Source organism: Ovis canadensis, chromosome 5 (assembly GCF_042477335.2).
Source record: "Ovis canadensis isolate MfBH-ARS-UI-01 breed Bighorn chromosome 5, ARS-UI_OviCan_v2, whole genome shotgun sequence".
NCBI lineage: Eukaryota > Metazoa > Chordata > Mammalia > Artiodactyla > Bovidae > Ovis > Ovis canadensis.
Genome location: NC_091249.1, coordinates 84,773,841 through 84,797,695, shown reverse-complemented (window position 1 = coordinate 84,797,695; position 23,855 = coordinate 84,773,841). Strand labels below are relative to the sequence as shown.

At 41.6% G+C, this 23,855-nt stretch overlaps 1 protein-coding gene and 1 long non-coding RNA gene across 4 annotated transcripts in view; one reads left to right on the top strand and one right to left on the bottom strand.

The window, feature by feature from the left end:
• ATP10B (ATPase phospholipid transporting 10B (putative)) overlaps positions 1-18,874 on the top strand; it is a 383,816-nt gene extending 364,942 nt beyond the window's left edge. For both annotated transcript variants that reach the window (XM_069592540.1, XM_069592541.1), the window contains 2 exons: positions 9,022-9,209; positions 15,750-18,874. In XM_069592540.1, the coding sequence (XP_069448641.1) occupies positions 9,022-9,209; positions 15,750-16,194 (633 nt within the window). In that variant the 3' untranslated portion in view covers positions 16,195-18,874. The remainder of the gene's footprint in view (positions 1-9,021; positions 9,210-15,749) is intronic.
• LOC138441486 (uncharacterized) overlaps positions 1-23,855 on the bottom strand; it is a 111,339-nt gene that overhangs the window by 10,401 nt on the left and 77,083 nt on the right. Inside the window, exons 2-5 of one of the 2 annotated variants that reach the window (XR_011257364.1) lie at positions 20,608-20,714; positions 5,947-6,031; positions 3,279-3,427; positions 1,716-1,750 (exon numbers count right to left, since the gene is read on the bottom strand). This is a non-coding gene — a long non-coding RNA (uncharacterized lncRNA). The remainder of the gene's footprint in view (positions 1-1,715; positions 1,751-3,278; positions 3,428-5,946; positions 6,032-20,607; positions 20,715-23,855) is intronic. The other variant, XR_011257365.1, reaches the window with a different exon arrangement.

The window sequence follows — 23,855 nt, the reverse complement described above, 5'->3', positions numbered from 1 at the left end:
AATTATAAAAAACATAGAGCTTAAAATTACATGCCAGATACACACCTGTATGATTTTAATGTACTTTCTTACTTAACTTCCCAAAGCCCTTTAGATAGGATTTTTTTTTTTTAGTTAGATATGATTGACACAGCACTGGATAAGTTTAAGCTGTACAACATAATGACTTGACATACGCAGTTGATCCTTGAACAATTTAGGGTTTAGGAGCACCAATCCTCCACACAAGGGAAAATCCACATGCAACTTGACAATTGTCCCACCATATCTGAAGTTCCATATCTGCAGATTCAAGCAACAGTGTATCATGCAGTACTGTAGTATGTATTTAGTGGGAAAAAAATCTGTGTATAAGTGAACTTATGCTGTTCAAACCTGTGTTGTTCAAGAGTCAACTGTATTGCAAAGTGATGGATGTTTACTAAACTTATTGTGGAAATCATTTTGCAACATATGCACGTGTTAGGCTTTTTTTATTTCCATCATACAGATACAGAAATGAGTATAAAGAGGTTAAACTTTCCCCAAGCAGTGCAAGACAGAAGTAAGCCTAAACCCTAGCTGGCTGACTCTTGACCTTTTAACCTCTGTGCCAATAGTGTGACGAGGTAAGATTGATGGGTGCAGGGGGACCACTTTACGGAAAGAACCATTTCAGCTTGGCAAAAACCAAATCTTTCTGAGAGCATTTGTATTAAATGTTTAGAAACTTCCCTAAGTAGGTTCAGAGTATTCCCAACCTTCTACAGTGGAACCCCTTCCCTTCCCCCTACTGTCACAAGCTAGACCAAGCAGTGGCTGATAACAGCCACCCAAGGGGGCTTCCAGACCACAGAGTTCCCATGTTGAAAACCCCTTAGTTCCAATCCATGCCATGACAGATAGAACTAAGTGATAAAAACAAAAAGGCCTAGTCAAGCTTAAATAAATTTCTTTAGAACCACCGGAGAAACCACTTAGTTTTATCAGAAACTGTGAAGAAGGCAGTCATAATTTTAATACTAGGAACTGAACCAAGCCTAGGAAATATTTAGAACTCTTGAAAATGCAAAAAGTTTGTCACTGAAACTAAAAATGCAATTTGTGGAATCCACTCTAGACTGGACACTGGCTAAGAGTATACTACCAAAATTGGAAAGGATTGTGTACTCATGCAGAATGCCACATAAATATGAAAATGTAATCAAGAGGAATGTATTTGGAATACATGGTTCCAACAGCCACTAATAGACGTCATAGAATAACAAGGAAAGAATGCTTAGAGAAGTACTGAAGAGGTCATCATTGAGAATTAAAATAAATCTGGATATAGTGCCTGGTAGTAAAACTGTACAGTATTAAAGAAACAGTCTTAAAATCTGCCAGAGACTATGGACAAATTACCTGAAAATTCACAGCAATTAAACAATAGAAACCAAAAATATAGTGGAGAAATTACCTTCAAAGACTTAAGGCCAAAAAGCAAACAGTTACAGTATTTGTACACTATCACTACACTTAAGTGATAGTTCACTTAAGACTGATAAATAAAAAGATTCCCAAGGGAAGTATACCCACCCAACCAGTGGAGAAACATTGATTTTAATTCTCTAAGAGGGCCACGAAAATCTCCTGGGTCATTACTATATTCATTCAGTCAAGAGAAAATGATTTATCAGACAGAAGGATCAAAGGCAAATAATACAGCTGTATGTTTGCTTTTTTCCCCTTCTTACCTGTATATAACATGTTTCTGTCCCTTCTTAGTAGCCTGTGGTTAAAAAAAAAAAATGACATTTTTAGATAAACTCTATAAGGTCTACCACCTATAGACCCTCACTAAAGGAAGAAAGAAATATGCAAGAACCTGAAAGAAAATAAAAGCTAAAACTGCAAGAAACAACGTAATGGTAAGGAAAGGCTATTCAGTAGGTAATTTATGCTGAAGTCTTCATTGTATGAATAGGATGAGACGTACACAACCATAAATTGTTCCGTAAAAGTCTAATTTATTTAGCACCTCCTAAATCTTAAAGTATCTTAATACTTACAATTATTAAAAACTTAAGATTAAACATAAAGGAGAGGAAAGAAATTAGAGGAATATAGGAAACTAGCAATTCCCCAGGCTGTAGGGAAGAGGAAAAGGTAAGAACAAAGGAAATGATGGCCAGAAGTATCAGACAGGACTTTCTCATCCTGTGAATATGAAGAGAAATGGAAAAAATTACAATTCTAGAATGATGTTTTTATAGAACTCTATCAAAACAGACACAGATCAAGCTTTGAGTAAATTACCATACTTGACCTAATGTAGTTAGCCCTAATATATAAAATCTTGCTCTAAACAAATACCAAAAATGCATCTTTCAAACACATCTGACCATATACCCAAAATTTAATGACCAAATTCTAAATCACAAAGGAATTTGAAAGAATCAGTATCATAAAGAACCTATTATCTGATTGTATTTATTAATCTAAATGCATTACTAACAATGAAAGTACAGCCTAACATGCGTGGAAATTTAAAAATGCACATCTAAACATGTCATTCAGGAGGTCAAAAGTAAATCATGATGGAAATTACACTTATTGCTGCTGAACGTGAACCTGAAGTCACTCAGTCGTGTCCAACTCTTAGCAACCCCATGGACTGTAGCCTACCAGGCTCCTCTGTCCATGGGATTTTCCATAGTACTGGAGTGGATTGCCATTTCCTTCTCCAAGGAATCTTCGCAACCCAGGGATCAAACCTGAGTCTCCCACATCGTAGACAGATGCTTTACCGTCTGCAATTTCAGCCAAAAGGCCGAAAAGCAATATTGCTGCTGAATGACTATAAAAAATATATATGCAAACTTGTGGGATGCAGCTAAAGCTTTTACTATTAAAAACAAAAAGATTTTAAAAAATTAAGTTAAAATTTCAACTTAAGAAACTTAAAAAAAAAAATACCATGTAAACCTAAAGAAAATAGAAAAGAAAAAAAGATGAGAGAAAAATCAAAGAAAGGTCAATAAGACCAAAACTGAGCTCTTCAAACCCTACTGAAAACTCACCTCTTGGGACTTCCTTGGGGTCCAGTGGTTAAGACTCCATGCTCCTAATGCCAAGGGCATGAGTTCAATACCTAGTCACAGAACTAAGATTCCCACATGCTGCACAGTGTGGCCAAAAATGGGAAAAAACTCACCTCTGACAAAACTGATCCAAAAGAAGACAGAAAGAGAAGGCCACAAAAACAGTACTAGAAATGGAAAAGACTGCAATTCCTGGATACACAGTTGTCTCAGTACCTGCAGGGGATGGGTTCCAGGACTCATGTGAAGACCAAAATCCACAGATCCTCGAGTCCTTTATATAAAATGGTGTTGAGCCCTCTGTTTTCATGGATGCAGATCTCATGTATACAATGGTCAATGGAATCAACATTTTTAATATTTTTCTGAAAAGTTAAACCATGTTAAATCCTTTAAATATAAAATTTACCAAACTATAGTCAAAATCATTCATCAAGGCTGAATAAGCCAATCACCATTCTAGAAACCAAATTAGCAATCTTATCCCTAAAGTTACAAAGCCAAAGGATTGTAAAAGTGAGTTTGACCAAGTTTATAAGGGACAGATAATTCCTGTCATACCAACTTTTTCATGGATTCAAATCCAGTTTTCATGGCTAGAATAATTCTGATATCAGAATGAGCATGGACAGTCCTAGGAAACAAAATTATAGAGCAGTTTCCTCAATGAACATAAATGTAAAAATTCTAAATAATATATTGGCAAATTAACTCAGTAGTGTGAGTTAATACTACTATAGTATATAGTATAGTATATACTATAGTATGATATGTAGTATAATAGTACTGTAGTAGTATGAGTTAATACTACTTCATTAAAGATAATAAAGCCTAACCTAGGAACTTTCATACTCTGTTGGTAAACTGTAAACTGATAGCACCACGTTGGAGAAGCAATTTGAAAACAGCTAGAAGAATATGTTAGAAGAGTTAGCTAGAAGTATTCACATGCTGTGACACAATTCCACTTCTAACTATGCAACCTGGATGATCCTTTTACACATGTAACATAGACATAAATAGACATATATAAGATATTACATCATTATTCTTTAAAGCAAAACTTAAAAATTGGAAACAGCCTAAATGTTCACCAACAGGAAAACACATAGTAGCATAGTCATACACTAGAACAGTTAAAATGAATAGAACAGCATTTAGCAACAAAAATAAACCTCCAAAGCATACTGTCTAGTAAAAGAATTCAGGATATCTACATGATAAAATTTTAAAAGTATCCACTAACACAGATGCATAAACATGAACATATAAAATACACATAAAAATAATGAACATGATTTATTTTCAAGATGAAAGAAAATGCATTTGCAAGGGATACATGGTGGTTGAATTGTATCTGTAAGGCTCCTTTTAATAAAATCTGAGGCAAATGTGTGTAGAGGAAGAAAAACTAATTTTCTCTCTACCCTTCTAGGTCTCAGCTTAGACACTCCTGTAATAAATGACAGATTAATGGGAGAAAAGCAAACACAAGTTTAATCAGTATTTCCTATACACATGAGAGAGACCAGGAAACTATGGCCCTAGCCACCGCTTCTTTTGTCTTTAGTTAGTCTTTGGGGTTAGGGGAGGCCAGATGTGGAAGTTGATAAAGATTTTCTAGAAATTTAGAATGTTTCTTTTTCCTGGTACAGAGAGGGAGACACCCTTACAAATGGAGATTTCCCTTATAAGTATAAACATCTCTTACAAAAAGAAAACATCTATTCAGTTTTCAGAGCTTCTCCTCTGTCTGCTGTTTCTTAAAAAGCAACCAGCTCAAGGTAATCCTGATGCCAGAGACACATTTTGGAGTGACAGATTCTGCTCCCATAGATATGGCATAAGGTTAAAACTGGTAAAGCTGGACATCGCATGCATGAGATTTGTTGTCTGTGTGCTTGAAATATTTCACAGTAATTACATTCTTTTTTAAACAGTAGCACAAGATATTTCACAAGAGGGACTCTTCTCTCCATGACCTTCTTAACCATTAGAAATTTTTTTAACCTTTCAAAAATGCCCTGTAAATAATCAGACCGCAATGTATATTAAGTGAGTAATGACTTCTTTCTCAGAGCACTGCATGTTTTAAAACAGAGAACTTGTTCCTTTCACTCACCATTCAGCACTATTAATCCACCTAATGCATCTCTAGACCAGGTATCCTGGTAGTCACTGGTGATTTTTGTTGCTCCAGGGAAAGGAGTCAGCTACTACCATCATTATGAAGAAAGTATTTCCCTTTTTCAAGTGCTGGAAGCAGAGAAAGTCTTTCTTCCATGGGTAGAAATCAAACATGAGGTTTTTTTGGCTGCGCTGTGCAGGATCGTAGTTCCACAAACCTCTGCCCCCTGCATTGGGAGCAGAGAGTCTTAACCACTAGATAGCTAGGGAAGTCTTAAAATCGAACATAAATTTTAATAGCTGTGTCAGCTTTCACAGTCCTCGCCTAAGTGACTGAAAAATGTTAGCTGTTTTCTTCTCTAGGAACAAGGGCTAGGATATTTCAAAACATCTCTTCCACTGAAAAAAAATGAATTTGTGTATATATACATTTTAATATATTATATATAAACATATACAAACATATACAAAGAGTATGTGTATATATATATGTATACATACTCTAAAAGTATAAAAAGGCTTATAGGATAATTAAAGACCAAAACCTCTGGAAAAGTGGGATTATAGTGAGCAAGCGATGCCAAAGTCTGTTTTCTTAAGAGTGTTTGCAACCCTGCCTAAAATGAACTTTTTGGCAGACTTCATTGAACATAATATTTAGAAATTAAAACCCAGGCTCCTGCAGTGACAGTCTAATAAGAGATCACATTACATTAGGGCCCCAAATGCTCTACCTTCAGAGTAAGGGTACACTTACCTGCACTCCTCTCCCCAGCAGGGACTGTAGGGATTGTCCCCACTGTGCTGAACAGATCAGGGAGACTCAATATAAAGGACTCATCCTGGGAAATGGACGATATATATGTGACTAAATCACTGTGCTGTACACCTGAAGCTAACAATACTGTAAATCAACTCTACCTCAATTATAATAACCAACAGTAGACATTAAGATATTTGCACTATACAACAACTGATTGTATCAAGAAATTTAAGTAACTCTAAAATTTTTTAACCCATTTGAAACACACACACAAATAATGAAGTTCAAATGAAACAAGGATTCATCACTACGGATCACAAGCACATACATCAGTAACAAATATTTAAGGTATTGAAATTATCAGAAATAACTCATAGAAAAGGTCGGTTTGCTATGTTTAAAGACGAATAAGCTTTAAACTATCTTCAAGAATGTATAGTAAACTATACAAAGAAACCTAGAGGATTTTCTTTAAAGACCAAGTAAAAGTTTTAAAAATTAAAAAATCCAATAACTAATTTAAATTTCAATGGCTGGCTTAACTGCAGATCAGGCAGAGCTGAGGAGAAAATTAGTGAATTGGTCAAATCATCCAGAATATAAAACAAAAGTAGAATAATGAAAATTATGGAAGAGATATATAAAAGATAAGGTGGGTATCTTAAAATATCTAATATACATTTGATTAGAGTCTTGGAGGAGAGAGACCGAGGTTATATTTGAAAAGATAGTGACTTGAGAATTTTGCAAAAGTAACAAAAGGCATCAAGCCGCAATGTCAAGAAGTTTAGCAAAACTCAAGCAAGATAATATTTTTTTTAAAACGCCAGAGTTATAAGTAAACTATAGAACACTAAAGACAAAAACAAAGATCATAAAGCAGCCAGATTTTGACATAAATGTTTCCTTCTAAGGAACAACATTTTGCTAACATCTCAGTAGCAAAACTAGAAGCCAGAAATTAGGAAAGTTGGTCCCTCAGTAATGTCTGACTCTTTGTGACCCCATGGACTGTAGCCCGCCAGGCCCCTCTGTCCGTGGAATTCTCCAGGTAAGAAAACTGGAGTGGGTAGCCATTCCCTTCTTTAGGGGACCTTCCTGATCCAGGGATCGAACCCAAGTCTCTCACATTGCAGGCATATTCTTTATCATCTAAGCCACCAGGGAAGCCTCAAGAATACTGAAGTGGGAGCCATTCTCTTCTCCAGGGGATCTTCCCAACCCAGGGATTGAACCTAGGTTTCCTGCATTGCAGGCAGGTTCTTTACTGTTGAGCCACCTGAGAAGCCCAGAATACAGTGAAGTGCTGTATTAACTATACTAAAAGAAAACAACTTCCAAAAAAGATCAAAAATGTCTTTTAAGAATGAAGATGAAATAATGAATCAGAAAATATAACATCAGCAGACTTCCACTAAAGAAAAATTCTGAAGGATGTATAGCCATCCTCAGAATCCACTGGGGACTGGTTCCAAGACCCAGTGCAAATACCAGATTCTGTGGATGCTCAAGTTCCATAATCAGTCCTCTGTATCTGTGGATTCAACCAACCATGGATCAGGCAATACTGCAGTATTTTTGAGAAAAATCCACATGTAAGTGGAGCCACATAGTTCAAACCCCTGTTCAAAGATCAACTAAAAGCACAAGGAAAGATACTGCAGTGTTCACTGCAGTGCTCTTTACAATGGCCAAGACATGGCTATTGTCTTGATTGAATAGACATGTCCAGTGAATGTCTGAATAGAGGAATGGATAAAGAAGATGAGTACATATATATAATGGAATGTTACTCAGCCATTAAAGAGAGTAAAATAATGCCATTTGCAACAACATGGATGGACCTGGAGATTATCACACTAAGTGAAGTCAGGCAGAGAAAGGCAAAGATCATGTGATATCACTTACATGCAGAATCTTTTAAAAATGATACAAATGAACTTATTTACAAAACAGAAGCACAGACTTAGGAGAACAAATTTGTGGTTACCAGGGGGAAAAGGGTAGGTGATAGAGTAGAAGTTTTGGATTGACGTGTACACAGTATTGTATTTAAAATAGATAACCAACAAGGACCTACTATATAGCACAGGGAACTCTGCTCAATATTCTGTAGTAACCTAAATGGGAAAATAATTTGAAAAAGAAAAGATACTTGTATATATATAACTGAATCACTCTGCCATACACCTGAAAATAATGCAACATCGTTAATCAATTACACTTCAATATAAACTTTTTTTAAAAAGCATAAGAAAATACAGTTCAGATGGAAACCCCAAAATGCAAGAGATAATGAAGGCATAGAAAGTGTCAAGCATGTAAGTAAATCTTAAAGACTATTGACCATATTAAACTGTTATAATAACTTGTGTGATTTACAAAGATGATAGAATTTAAATATACAGTAGCAATAAGATATAAATCAGGAAGAAGGTAAACAGAGTTAATTTATTCTAAAGCCCTTGCATAATTTAGGAGGAAGGAAACATATGAACTTTATACTACAGTAAGTTAAGATTGCTTACTGTCATTTATTGAGTAATCACTGAAAGAATAGAAATGAAATAGATAACTTTCAAACTAGTAGAGGTGGAAATGAAATTATATGAAATCATCAGTAAGTTTACAAGAGGACAGGAATTGGAAGAAGCATAAAAGAGGCAGGACAAAATGAGATCAGACTACAGCAGACTGCGCTGCTTAGAAATGAATAACTGACAGCCGCATGTGGAAGAGACTGATTCATCACACAGGCGTAACATTAAGGAAAAAAGACAAAAGTCACACAAAATATAACTTTTTTAAGATTAAGGAATATCACGAAAATTATCACAAAAGTCAAGGTGATTTAGGGGTGTCTGAAGTATCTGTGTGCAAATTCTGGGTGGTAGCAACATAGGTATTTACTTTATAATAAGCCATTAAATGGCACACTTTTAAAAACAGTTTATATGTATGTTGCATTTCCAAAAAAGAAAAGTTTAAAACAAAGGTAAAGTAGCATGAGTGCATACCCCCCTGATCTAAACCCTCCTCTCAGCAGTGTTTACTTCTTTCCTTTCGCAGACCATCATCCACGGGCTTGTTCTCGCAGGCAGCTTCCTGATGTACTTTGCGGTGTCCCTTGCGTACAATGCCATCTGCGTCACCTGCAACAGCCCCACCAATCCCTACTGGGTGATGGAAGGCCAGCTCTCAGACCCCACGTTCTACCTTGTCTGCTTCCTCACACCGGCCGTGGCTCTTCTCCCAAGGTTTGAGCAGGGGGTGCTGTTTCCTTCCTAGAACTACCACTCTCCTCCATCAGCCATTCTCATAGCCTAAGAGTCAGGAGTTTGATCCCAGCTGGGATGCTTGAGGCTCTTGTTCCAAAGGGAGGGAGCTAGGACAGAAAGAACCATAAACTTGGAGGCAGATAGCATGGAATCTGGTCCCAGGTCAGCCACAGAGCAGCAAAGTCACCGAATATGGCGTGGCCTCTGTTATGACACCTATAAAATGAGGGTACTAATTTCTCCCCTCCTGCCATACAAATCTTGTTGTGTAAAAAGAATCATTTTGAAAAGCTCTTGGAGTCCTTTATTCATCAGCCCAGGAGTCTCACTTTCAAATGCCTTCAGGGACAGGTAAGCAACAGCAGCAAGCCAGGTAAAGTACAGGCATCGGGGAAGGAACTTCTAAGCTTCAGCCTATCACTGCCACAAGGAAAAATCAAGACAAGCATTTCAGAGCTTTAGATTTTTCCCACAAATTTTAGAAATGTCCAAGTTTTAAATACTACTCAAATTTGTTAAAACACACACAGACTCATACACATACATACACCCTATATTAGCCAAATAAATCACTTCCACAGAGCGACAATTTCTAACATTTCTAGTCTATAGCCTCTACAGTCAGCTTTTCAAAACAAAATGGCAACAACAATGCCTCACATGTCCTTGGAGTTTACTCTTGACACGTGCTTTTCTATCTAGTTCATCATTTTGCTTTTTCAAAATCACCTAAGAAATTAGTCGGAGCTGTGGTTGTAGTCCCACTTGTTCATGGGACTGCTGAGGTCCCAAGAGGAACCAGAATGTGTCCACCAGCTCATCACCAATCACAGGGGGAGTCTGTCCTCCCAACTCAGAGGCCAATGTTCTGTTCTCCACCCCACACTCTATAGTCAGAGTATTTGGTGAACTTAATGATGCTGTACCCAAAGGCAAGACCTAGCCCCTCTCCATCCTCAGGATCTTGTCACTGTGAATCTTTGAAATTCAGCTACTTTACCATTATAAGCCATAGTCAAGAGGCCATCGCAACAGTGTGGAGAACTTTTCCTAATCCAAAATTAAGCAGAAAGTCATTAGCACACTTTGGTTCCTTTAATGAGTTTGGCAGCATGCTTAACCTAGTTTGGGCTCCCTTTCTTCTTCCTAAGACACCTCAGAACCTTGACATCTGATGCAGGGTTTAGAGGCTGAACATATCAAGATGACAAACACTCCTGTAAACTCAACCGATGGTTGGGTTCTAAGTATACACAGTCTCCCTGCTTGGCCCTTCCTGGTCTCCACAGCCTTATCTCCCTAGTCCCTGCCTCAAACTTTGGGCTCCACATCACCGTGCTTCTTGGACTTCCCTAAAGTCTGCATGCCCTCTCGTCTTCCTGCCTGTGTTCATGCTGACCCTTCTACTCAAAACGTCCTTCCTGTTACCAGACCTCCTCATCCTTTGACATCATTCCAGGTGTGACCAATTCCTGAACCCTTCTGTGACTTCACCTACCACCCTCAAGCCGAACCAGATCATGTGTTCCTGTTACCTGGTTGTATCTGTCACTACCTTTATCCCACATATTATCTGTTTTATCTGTTTGTCATGAACTCCTAGAAAGAAGTATCCTCCTTGTTATCATTATATAACCCACAGTTAGCATAGTTCTCATCACAAAGGCTGCCCTCAGAGATAAATGAGAAAAAAAAGATGCTAAAGAAACAGAAAGATGAATAAAATAGGGCTCTTTCTCTCAAGAAGTCTACCATCCAGTAGACAGCTCAGACATATAATACAGGTAAGAGTGAGCAGCACTAATCAAGGGCCCTGAGACTGAAGACTGGGAGGCAAGTAAGCACAAGCCTCAGAGAACATATTTCCCACCCCGTCTTGGGAGACAGATCCTGGGAAAGACCTTGAAGGTCCTGCCCTTGTTGGAAAAGGATATCAGGTGTCTGTGTTAAATGCTTTCATGCACACTTTTGGGGTTAAATATGGCTGTGATCACCTCTGACCAAGGACTGACCTCTTCTGTTCGGTGTGTTATTTGGGGTAGAGGAAGCGTTCATCGTCTACAAAGAGTTCTGGTTCTTTGTCTTATTCTTGGTTAGACGACACGCTTGTAGCCAGAGGCTACCAGCTTGATAAGGATGGTTGAAAAGCACCGACATTCTTGGAAAAGACAAACACTCACCATTATATCTTGTTGAACAGATGAGGGACAAGCTAGGGAAAGTTAGCAAATATTTTCTTGCCAGTTACCATAGCATGCAAGTTAAATCTCTGCTTATTCTAGATCATCATAAACTTGAATTCCGTCTTAATTCTGTTTACTAAAAAAGGCAAAGAGATTTCCTTTGACAGAGAAAGGATTATTTTAATAGCTCCAAGGACTGTTAACTTATAACCTTGGAACGATTAATTTTTGTTACAGAAATCTACATGGCAGAATGTTTGCTGTAAAAAACTGTATTTGTTCACTTAAAGATGCAAGCTGTGTTTATAAGATTGATTTCACTCACCAAGCCTGTGATAATTAGCCACTAACCATGACCTCACTAATCGTAGTCTAATTAATTCAACCAGTATAAAGGAACTGTATGATTCTCTTAAACTGAGAGCAAACTTCTTTTGTTTTATCTGTAAAATTACTAACACACAAACTTTAAAACACAATGCAGCATAATTAGCTGCACTAGGCTCCAACAGTCCTTGTACACTTCATTTGGCTTCATAACACAACTCTCTCTTGGTTTTTCTCCTACCTCTTGTTTCCTCTGCTGGTTCAAAGATGACATGGTGTACATCCTAGGTTCTTTTGTCTTCTAACTTTAGTTCTTTCCATAAACACAGCAACCATTATTGTGAAGTTAAATGTCATTTTTCACAGATGTATCTAATATAAACTCCCCGCCCAGATCTTTCTCCAGAATCCCAGATACATCCTTCTAGTTACCTGTGCCTCACCAGCACTGGACAGGCCACATCTGAGAAAAGTGGCAGGCATCTATAACTTAATTCCTGATCCACCTTCTATCACCACCACCCTCCCAGAAACATGGCTCTCTTCCAAGTTCCTTCCATCCACTGTTACCCATTGAGGATCAAGGCAGGCCCATGAGAATTATCCTTGACACCACCCACCACCACATGGCCCTCTCTTATCCATTGCCAAGACCTGATAGTTTGATCTTGTTAAATAGAATCCATCTGCTATTCCCATTTCTACAGCCACCATCATAGTGAATGAAAGTGAAGTTGCTCAGTCGTGTCCGACTATTTGCGACCCCATGGACTGTAGCCTACCAGGCTCCTCGGTCCATGGGATTCTCCAGGCAAGAATACTGGAATGGGTTGCCATTTCCTTCTCCAGGGGATCTTCCTGACCCAGGGATTGAACCCAGGTGTCCCACATTGCAGGCTGATGCTCTAACCTCTGAGCCACCAGGGAAGCTACCACCATAGATAGGTTATAATTCTTTCATTCCAAATCATTTCAATAGTCTCCAATTGGGTTTACTCCAATCCATCATCATTGTGCCAAAGTGTGATCATGTCATGTTTGTAACTTTCCAAGGGCTTGCCAAGGTCTTTACAATAATGTACAATACCCAAGACATTCCCCATGGTCCTTGCTTGTTCTGGCCTTACCGACACCTGTGACCTCTCACCCCACTCCTGCCCTCAGTCTCCACATGGCAGCTATCGTGCTCAGAATCTGGCTCTCACCCCCTCTTTGCCTGGCTCCCTCCTGTGCATCCCTCAGCCCTCAGCTTTATTGTTTCCTCCTCGAGGAAGGTCTCTAAATCAGATCATGTGTGTGACACACTCACTGTTCCCGTGGCTTCTAACTCTGGTTCCTGTGCTTTCTGACAGCTAGAATCCTGTCAGTCTGGTTCACAGCTTAATCCTTTGGGGCTTCGCCTATTGTAAGAACTTGACAGTTATTTGTTCACTCAATGCACAGAGAAGGAAATTCGTAGCTTGGGGGAAATGTTTAAACTGTGGAAATTCTAGTTTCTGGGCAAAAGTTGAGTCTTTCCTAAGAAACATAGGCATGGCCACCTGTACTGCCTCCCTGAGTGAGATGAGAAAGAGTGAGGGAAAGTTTCTGATTCCATAGGATCTATTGTGGTCTTCAGAAACCCCTGCTCACATTGAGGTCATCCAGAATCTTTTAGACATAATAGAAGGATAAGAGCGTCTCTGCTTGTAAGGCTCTTAGAAGGTTTAAAAAAAATTAATGATTATTTTTGGGAAAGACCTTAGATGTCCTCTGGACCAGTTGGATTACTTTTTATTTTTTAATTGAACTATAATTGCATTCAGTTCAGTTCAGTCTCTCAGCCATGAACTGATGGGACCAGATGACATGATCTTAGTTTTCTGAATGTTGAGCCTTAAGCCAACTTTTTCACTCCCCTCTTTCACTTTCATCAAGAGGCTCTTTAGTTCTTCTTCACTTTCTGCCATAAGGGTGGTGTCATCTGCATATCTGAAATTATTGATATTTCTCCCGGCAACCTTGATTCCAGCTTGTGCTTCATCCAGCCCAGCATTTCTCATGATGTACTCCGCATAGAAGTTAAATAAGCAGGGTGACAATATACAGCCTTGATGCACTCCTTTTCCTTTTTGGAACCAGTCTGTTGTTCCATGTCCAGTTCTAACTGTTGCTTCCTGACCTGCATACAGATTTCTCAAGAGGCAGGTCAGGTGGTCTGGTATTCCCATCTCTTTCAGAATTTTCCACACAGTCAAAGGCTTTGGCATAGTCAATAAAGCAGAAGTAGATGTTTTTCTGGAACTCTCTTGCTTTTTCCATGATCCAGCAGATGTTGGCAATTTGATCTGTGGTTCCTCTGCCTTTTCTAAAACCAGCTTGAACATCTGGAAGTTCACAGTTCACGTACTGCTGAAGTCTGGCTTGGAGAATTTTGAGCATTACTTTACTAGCATGTGAGATGAGTGCAATTGTGTGGTAGTTTGAGCATTCTTTGCCTTTCTTTGGGATTGGAATGAAAACTGACCTTTTCCAGTCCTATGGACACTGCTGAGTTTTCCAAATTTGCTGGCATATTGAGTGTAGCACTTTCACAACATCATCTTTTATGATTTGAAATAGTTCAACTGGAATTCCACTAGCTTTGTTCATAGTGATGCTTCCTAAGGCCCACTTGACTTCACATTCCAGGATGTCTGGCTCTAGGTGAGTGATCACACCATCATGATTATCGGGGTCATGAAGATCTTTTTTGTACAGTTTTGTGTATTCTTGCCACCTCTTCTTAATATCTTCTGCTTCTGTTAGGTCCCTACCATTTCTGTCCTTTATCGAGCCCATCTTTGCATGAAATGTTCCCTTGGTATCTCTAATTTTCTTGAAGAGATCTCTAGTCTTTCCCATTCTATTGTTTTCCTCTATTTGTTTGCATTGATCACTGAAGAAAACTTTCTTATCTCTCCTTGCTATTCTTTGCAACTCTGCATTCACATGGGTATATCTGTCCTTTTCTCCTTTGCTTTTTTCTTCTCTTTTCACAGCTGTTTGTAAGGACTCCTCAGACAGCCATTTTGCTTTTTTGCATTTGTTTTTCTTGGGGATGGTCTTGATCCCTGTCTCCTGTACAATGTCACAAACCTCCATCCATAGTTCATCAGGCACTCTGTCTAACAGATCTAATCCCTTGAATCTATTTGTCACTTCTACTGTATAATTGTAAGGGATTTGATTTAGGTCATACCTGAATGGTCTAGTGGTTTTCCCTACTTTCTTCAATTTAAGTCTGAATTTGGCAGTAAGGAGTTCATGATCTGAGCCACATATAGAGACTTCTATTCCAGAGTCCACTACAGGCAGCTTGGCAGGAGAGAGGAACCATGAGTTAACCATCAGGGAGATCTGTCAACTTCTCAGGAGACCTTAGGAAATCCAGCTCATCATTTGGGGCCTCGATGGTATTGTCATCTAGCAAATAGTGATAATGTACTGATGCTGTGAAGCTGGCATAGCCCATGGATTCAAGAAAAGAATATGTATTGGGAAACTACTTAAAAATTATTAAGTTCCACAAAGATTTGACACTTCAAAGCAAGTAAATTTGCCTAAATTAGAACAGCCCAGAAATAGAATGGCCACATGCATTGTAGGTGAGAGGAAAGCATCAGAATCCAGGGCACTGGGTCCTGACCACACCTCGACCACTGTATGGCTCTGGACAAATCATTCAGTCTCTTAGTGCCTCCAGTTCCATGTCTGTACATAGTAGGAAACAAAAGTACCAACTGTTTGTGATTTGGGGGAGAATAACATGAGTTATGTGTACAGTACATAACAAATGTTTGCTGTTACATTTTGTTGCTGAACTCCCCCAGTATCAGAAGTGCCTGGACATAGATTTGATCTATCAGTTAACAGAGCAGCAAAGGGGATCCTCCGCTGGGTGGGGACTTGGATTCTAAGGGTCCTTTCAATGCTGAAATTCGAGACATCAGAAGTCACAAAATATCTTTATTCTGTTATTTCCCACCAGGTACTTTTTCCTGACTCTTCAAGGGACATATGGGAAGTCTCCAATCCTAAGAGCTCAGAAAATTGACAGACTCCCTGTGGACAAGAGAGAGCTGGAAATCCAGAGCTGGAGAAGCCACCAGAGGCCGGCCACCATCCCTGGAGAGGCCCATCCCACCAACCATCTGGGGTCACCTACCTCAGGTCAGAGCTTCAGAAGCAGCACCCCAAAGAATTTGAGCCCCGCCGAGCGGAGGTACAAGGAGGACTGGGTACTGCCTGGAGAAAGATGCAGCAGAGACCACACAAGGGACGACCCATACTCAGGGGACTCCTGGGCTAAATTCTCATCTGGGGAGCACCTGCTCTTGGAGCCTAGTAGGACCATGGCATCCGGACAGACTAACTCGAACCGGCCCTTCAGCCGGGGCAGCCACCGCCGATCCCAGAGCTCACTGACCATATGAGGGGCCTACAGACATCTGTACACACTCAGAGGAGGCCACCTGATCAGTGGCTTAATTAACCGTGACTCTTCCTCAAGGAGGAAAGAATGTGCCAGTCTTATTCTCTTCTCCCCACCCTTAGAGGATGTGCTGGCCCAAGGAGTTTAACAAAAAAGAACTGGAAATCAGTCAACCTCTAGTTTTGTCCTGCTGCCAGGCAGCACATCTTGTAAATGGTTTTTTATAAGGAGATTATATTTCTATTGCATTCAGTTTTTTCATTCTTTAGCCTGGAGAGATTCTCTGACCCTCTGGATAATGACAGCCTACAACCCAATGCAACTGGGTAGCATCAGATTCCAAGATGCCAAGAAGTGTCTTGACCCAGCCGATCTCTCAAGATCTGGAAGTTTCTGGCCTTCTCAAACCATCACCTCGTCCCTTAGTGCCAAGAGTCCAAGTTTCAGAAGAGTCTCATACACACAAGTGCCTCATCTCAAGAGTATCGCAGGAACGGTCATGTCAGGGTTAACATCTCTTCCATCCTCAGAGTTGGGTCTGCTCTGAGCCAAAGAAAAGGACATCTGAAGATTACAACCAGATTTGAACTCGGAGCCACAGACACTTCCAAAGGTGGTAAGGCCACAGCTAGTGTAAGAGCAGCAAGAAAACAAGCACGTGAAAGTGAACAGGGGCACCGGAAACCCCATGCTTTAGCTAATAGGCCACGTGTCCCACGGTCTGGGGAATCCACCCAGAGGACATAGGCAGCACTCTTCTTTAAGATATGTATTTTATTTATTTTTAAATAAAAGTAGAAATATCCCCAAGTTCTCCAAAGTCTGCCTTACACCATTTCCCTTTAAGGAAAAACCTATATTAGTACCGATTGTTGCTAACCAAAAGAAATCCAAAGAGAATTTTTCCTCTTACCAAAACAAAGGTGAAAAGAGCATTCAGCATTCATTTTGCAGCCAGTGGTTAGAGGTGCAGGCTACCTCTACCCAAGCATTCAGTGGCGCTGCCAACCTCCTTCCCTGGGAACTACACAGCACCTCAGAATCAAACTGCCATAGCTTTGAACTCTGTCTGAGCATCTGTGCCTTATCTCAATTTATTTTGTACATCTGTTAGCAAGACGTATCCTAAGGTAACTGCTTCTTTGTTTATACCATTTCAGCTTATGAAATTTTTCATAGAAACGCTCTACTTTCAGACTGCAGGGGAAACCTGTACCCATCCTCATTCTGCTCTCAGAAAAAGGCAAACTCCAAGATCAAACTTTTGCACAGCTGCACCCAGAACAGACAACCCAGATGAGAGAGCAACTCTGAGCCCAAACAACAGCATCTGAAAGAGTAGAACCAATGTTAAACCCCATTCATCCAGAACATCACAGGCTTCAGCTGAACAAGGGAGAGCCAGGGGAAGTCTCACTTCACAGGAAAAAGAAGAATTACATAGATGACTTGTATGGAAAACAGTGTTGGGATAAAAGAATGGATGATAATATTCTAATGCACTGTCAAGAGAAGCGAGCTCTACAATGGGCAAGGATAGCCTGTCCAAGGATAGCCCAGCCTTTTAAGGTGAGTACTCGCCTTAAGGTGGTACCTAGATACTGAGCAAAAAGTATTGATACAAGGTTGGAAACAATTGTGGCAAGTCACAGCCACCCCATGAATTGACATCACTTGAATAACTTCGTAGCAAAAGCACCCAAAAAGAGCTCAACAATCAAGCCAACAGATGGCAGAGTGAGCTCGTCTCCTGACCATCCTGCTGGCAAACCTTAACTGGAAGGGCCATTTGGGGCATCATCCTGAGTCAATACACTGGATCTCTCTCACTGACTTTGCCACATAATGGCGCCAGCTCTGGCCAGCTGGTGGGGCTTCAGGGGAATCCTTCATGAGGACGGCTCGAGGAGGAGCAGGTGAATGTATCAGGCAAAGCAGTAATAATATAAATTGTCCCAAATGAGGGGACTGAGCCAAAGCTTGGATCTCAGGATCCTTCCTTTTCCTTTATGATTCCTGTCTACTCCTGAAAGCCAGATGAGACAGGTGGGACATTTCAGAAAAGAACAGAGTAGTGAAAAGAGCACTGCCCTCAGGAGATGGAGATGTGAGCCGTTTCTCTGCCCCATATTCTCTAGGAGCCAGGAGCATTGACGTAGCATGCTTCCCTTGCCCTGCCTCCCAGACTCGGCATAAGGATTAAGTAAAAATTACATGGGGTTTCAAACCCTTTGAAAGCTGTAACATCCTTGATAATAACACAGGGATTTTTATTTGAGAGCTAAGAGGAAGAAAAATCATGGAGAAAAGTTGAGAAAATATCACCTGTACATAAATGCCAAAGCACACCTGACATTCTCATCCTGCTCTCTCTCTTGCATGACCAAGCATCCCAGTTTGCCTGGGCTTTTCCCAGTTTTAGCACTGAAGGCCCCACAGTCTGGGAAATTCCTCAGTCCTGGGCCGACCAGGCCAACTGGTCACCTACTCTTACCCTTTTTTGTGAAGCAAACCAACTGTATCCGTCCAAGTGCCATCTTAGGGGAAAAGGTTATAACAACTATTTCTCTGTAACATAATGCTAATGATTGTAATTAATACATTTTTATACATTCATGACCTTTTACAGATTGACTGGGAATATATTATCCTTTATTAAAAGAAAAAATAAACATGGTTTCCCATCATTGCCTACAGTCTGAGTACTACTGCCCCTCCATCTTTCTTGACATCCACTCATTCATCCATCCATTTATTGATCCAATAAACCTCTGTTAAGCCCCTACTAGATGCCTGACAATGCGCTTGGGGTTGTGAGAAACCCATCTCTTTCTTAAAGAAGCCCATATCCTTGTTGGACATAGGGTATCAGGAAGATAATTGATCCAACAAAGACTGTGACACAAACCTAAACAGCTGTAAGAATTAGAAGCAGTATACACAATCCTGCAGCCCCCGCCCCCCCCCCAACCTCTGAAACTCCAACCTGGATCATCTCTTCCTGGAAGCCTGACACCAACCTCAAACTCATACTGATTAGGTGCCTCTTTTCACCCATTCATTCAACAAACACCAAGTGAGTTTCCACTGTACACAGCAGTGTGGTGGGTAGCAAGCATACAGGCCCAGCCCCTGCCCTCAAGGGATTTAGTCTAGAAGGGGACCCAGACAATATTCAAGGAATCAATAAATGTGATAATGACGCACAATGAAATGAAACAAGAATGGAAAGGATGGGAGGCAGGAGGTCTCAGGGTAACCAGAGAAGGCTTTTTCAAGGAGGAGACCCTAACCATGAAAACAAGGTACCAGGGAAGGACCATTCTGAATGGAGAGAATTAAGTATGAAAGCCCTGAAAAAGGTGCAGTTTGATATATAATAAAGGAGAAGGAAGGAGCCGGGGAAGGAAGAGGGAGAAGAGGAGGAGGAGGAAGAAGAGAAAGGAGGTCACTGGGACTAGAACCCAGAAAGCAAGAGGAAGTGCCCCATGATGATGTTGATGGTAACAACAGTATTCACATATTGTGTGCTAGGCGCAGATCTAAGTGCATATTATCACGTAAACCTCACTGCAACCCTTCAACGTAGATACAGCAGTCCCCCCTTACTCAAGCGGATTATATTCTAAGACCTGCAGTAGATGCCTGAAGCCACATATAACAGTGAAATATAAATATATATTTATAAAATATATATATAATATAAATACACACACACACACACACACACACACACACACTTTCCTGGTGGCTCAGCTGGTAAAGAATCCGCCTGCAATGCGGGAGACTTGGGTTCAATCTTGGGTTGGGAAGATCCCCTGGAGAAGGGAAAGGCTGCCCACTCCAGTATTCTGGCCTGGAGAATTCCATGGACTATATAATCCATGGGGTCATAAAGAGTCAGACACGGCTGAGTGACTTTCAGTTTCACTTTGTACACACACACAACAATGTTTTTACCTATACACACTTACCTATGATAAAATGTATAAATCAGGTTCAATAAGAGAATATCCAGATTGCTGGCATCACTACTGGTGTGTGCTAAAGCCATTATTAAGTAAAGTAAGGGTGACTTTGGCCACAAGCACTGTGATACTGCGACCACTGATCTGAAAACCAAGACCAGAGCATGCTGAGCAGTGGGGTTGCACATGCTATGTGGACATGCTGGACAAAGAGATGATTCATGTCCCAGTGGGAGGTATAAGATTTCATCAAACCACTCACAAAAGCATGCAATTTAAAACTTATAAGTTATTTCTAGAATTTTCTAGTATTTTTGGACCAAGATTGACGACAGGAAACTGAAACTATGGACAGGAAAATCATGGATAGGGAGAGGCTACTGCGCTGTTCTCTCCTATTTCAATCAGCTTCTGCAACATAACCACCCCAAAACTGACTCACATACTCACGATGCTGCAAGTGGGCAATTTGGGCTGGGTGGCTGGGGTCTACTTCCACACTGCCTCACATCCTCAGTGACATCAGCCAGCCTTGTTGCCCAGCAACAATGTCCTGAAAGAACAGAAACCACAAAGAACTTGGCTCAGAACTCAGCAGAGTAGTTGGAAAGATCACCCAGCAGAACTTTATCCATTCTGCACAGAGAGCCCCTGAAAGAAATCAATCACACAGGAGTGAATTCTTCCAGGTAGCCAGCAAACCGATCCCCAAGGCATCTGGGATGGGTTCCCTGGATGAAGGAGATGGGACTGGGATCTGGGGTGGCCCCCCAGGCAGGCAGGCCTCAGGAGAGGAGAGCGCTCAGCCAGAACTCCAGGCCGCCCACACTGAGGATTCAAACATTTTCAGATAGAAGCTAGACGAGAGCCTTTCTGTTCCAAGGCGTGCTGGTGCCACCTAGCATCTAGCATTGGCCGAGGAGCTGCTGCACCTGAGGCTCGGCTGCATTCCTCAGGAATAGCAGGACCTGGGGGAGCTGAGCCGGAAGTCAGAGGACAGACCTACCACTCCAGCTCTGCCCACAGTTTGTGCTGTAACTCTGGACAAAGCTTTCCCAAGTTTCAACCTCAAAGTGAGGTTCGCTCAGACTACCCAAATGCTCAGGACAGGAACTGGACTGGTTCCAACATCCTGTGATTCTAAAAACTACTTTGGGAGGCTGGTTACAGTAAGGGAAGGACCCCTGGTAAATCAATTTACTACTAGTGAAGTTGTTTGAGTCTTGTGCATGTGCAACACACACACACACACGAAGATACCACAGGGAGGCAGTCTGTGATCTTCTCTGATGCAATCCCAGGGCTTGGCACATGGCAGAGCCCAGCAATATGGTAACTCTTGCTGTTGAGGAAAATCATAGATGGGCACTGGTCTTGGGGTGAGTGTCAAAGCAGGAGGGCAGCAACCATTTGGGACAATAATGGATACCCTAAGCCTCACTGAGGCCCCAGGTTGCCTTTCTCAGCTAAGTAGGTACTAAAGACTTGCAAACACCCAAGGAAGGGGCAGGGCAGCGCCATTTCAGCTGTCAGGAGGGAGCCCGAGGCAGGACGCCTCTCCTCACCACTGTCAGCTCGCTCCAAGCACTAACGGATGGACAGAAAGGAGCTTCACTCTCCTGTAACTTCCATCAGTACCTCCATGCTTCTCCATAAACACAACTGCTTACTATATAAAATAAAACACCAGACAAGCTCCAGTACCATGCGCACCACTGCCCCATGCCCCTCCTCTGCCCACATTTAAATGGCGACCAGCTCTCCCCTGACTCTCAGGCTGCAAGAGGAGCCAGCTCCTCGCAGGTCAGGCTTGGGGAAAGGTGATCTCAGACGTGTGAGGGATGCTGACCTGGGAGGCACCTCAGAGCCTTCTTCAGATCCCAGTGCAACAAACAGAGACTGCCTGACAGACACTTGACTCAACTTTGAGGAAAAGTGATTTTTCTTCTGTGTCATGAGCCCTTCCTATCCGAGCTCACCTATGTTCCCACATGATGAGGTGGGAGAGATTCCTGTAGATGCGGATGACAAAACTCAGATGATTGATAAGTGGCTCTCTCCAGGGTCACCCCATAATTTGGAGTTAGAACAGAGACTGGAATTGGGGTTTCCATTCTGAAGGAGATCAGCCCTGGGATTTCTTTGAAAGGAATGATGCTAAAGCTGAAGCTCCAGCACTTTGGCCACCTCATGCGAAGAGCTGACTCATTGGAAAAGACTCTGATGCTGGGAGGGATTGGGGGCAGGAGGAGTAGGGGACGACAGAGGAAGAGATGGCTGGATAGCATCATGGACTCGATGGATGTGAGTCTGAGTGAACTCCGGGAGATGGTGATGGACAGGAAGGCCTGGCATGCTACGATTCATGGGGTCGCAAAGAGTCGGACACGACTAAGCGACTGAACTGAACTGAACTGAAACTCCCCAAGGAGGACTCTTCAACCAACAGCAAGAGATTAACTGGCAGTCCTTTCCAGGACTGCTTGGACATTTGAAAAAGAGAAGAGTAACCCTAAAGGGTAAAATTTTAAAAAATCAGACCACACAGCAGGTGAGCCAGCCTAGATCCATTTGACTATGGAATCAGTCCAGAACCAGTCCAGCCTGGGGTGAAAGGTGGGCCTCTTCCAGTGAGAAGGCACCTCTGAGTTCTCTGGTCCTCTGAAGCCCCGCCAACTGCAGCTTCTGAGCCTCAAATCTTGCCTTTAAAAGAACTCACATTCTCCTCCCCATCCCCTCAATACACACACAAAGTAGCTTTTGTCCCTTTTACTGGATGCAAAAGACAAAAGTGTAAAGAGAAGCGCACGTTCGCTTTCCCCATTTGTAACAGATTAGCAGGACTTCCCTTGTGGTCCAGTGGTTAAGAATCTGCCTTCCACTGCAGGGGATGAGGGTTTGACCCCTGGTTGGGGGAACTAAGATGCCACATGCCTCAGGGCAAATAAGCCTGCACACCACAACTGCTGAGCTTGCATGGCTAAGCCTGCAACACCACAACTCTGCTCTGGAGCCTGCATGCCATGCGCCACAACGGAAGAGCCCACATGCCGCAACGAGGATTGCACACGCCACAACCAAGACCCAACGCAGCAAATAAATACATAAATATTTACAAAGACTATCAGGGAGACTGAGCTTTCAAGAAGAGAGTACAGGGAACTTAACGCTTGCTAGGTTTCTAGCAAAGTCGTCCTCTTTTTAAAGAGCATGGAACCAGAGAGGGATACAAGGCCGAAAGAAGAAACGTGAACTTGCTAGAGGTTGAGAGTCACCTCTGCTGCCCTCAATTGCCCCTGGTGGCTGGAGGACAGTGACTAGAAGATCTGTTCCATGTTGAAAATGGACCTCTCAGGTAACCGTGTACCCTCAATGGGTGATTTACCAAATGGGTCCATGGGGCCCTTCCAACCAGGTCCTCAGGTCACCCTCCTAGCCTCACCATCCATCAGTCGGCTCAGGATAAATCAGAGGATGTCATTCAGACCACAGTATTAATGAACATCATGACCTAATGTGAGATCCCGTCTTGTTAATTCATCTATTTTAACAGCAGTTTGGGGTTAAAACAGAAGAAGCAACAGACACAGGAGTTCTTCATGCAGGGTGGTAAGGCACGGGAGAGATGAATACCTTTGGCCAAGAGGCTGTTTCTTTAAAAGACCCTTACATCAACCCTTGCCTACACATCAGA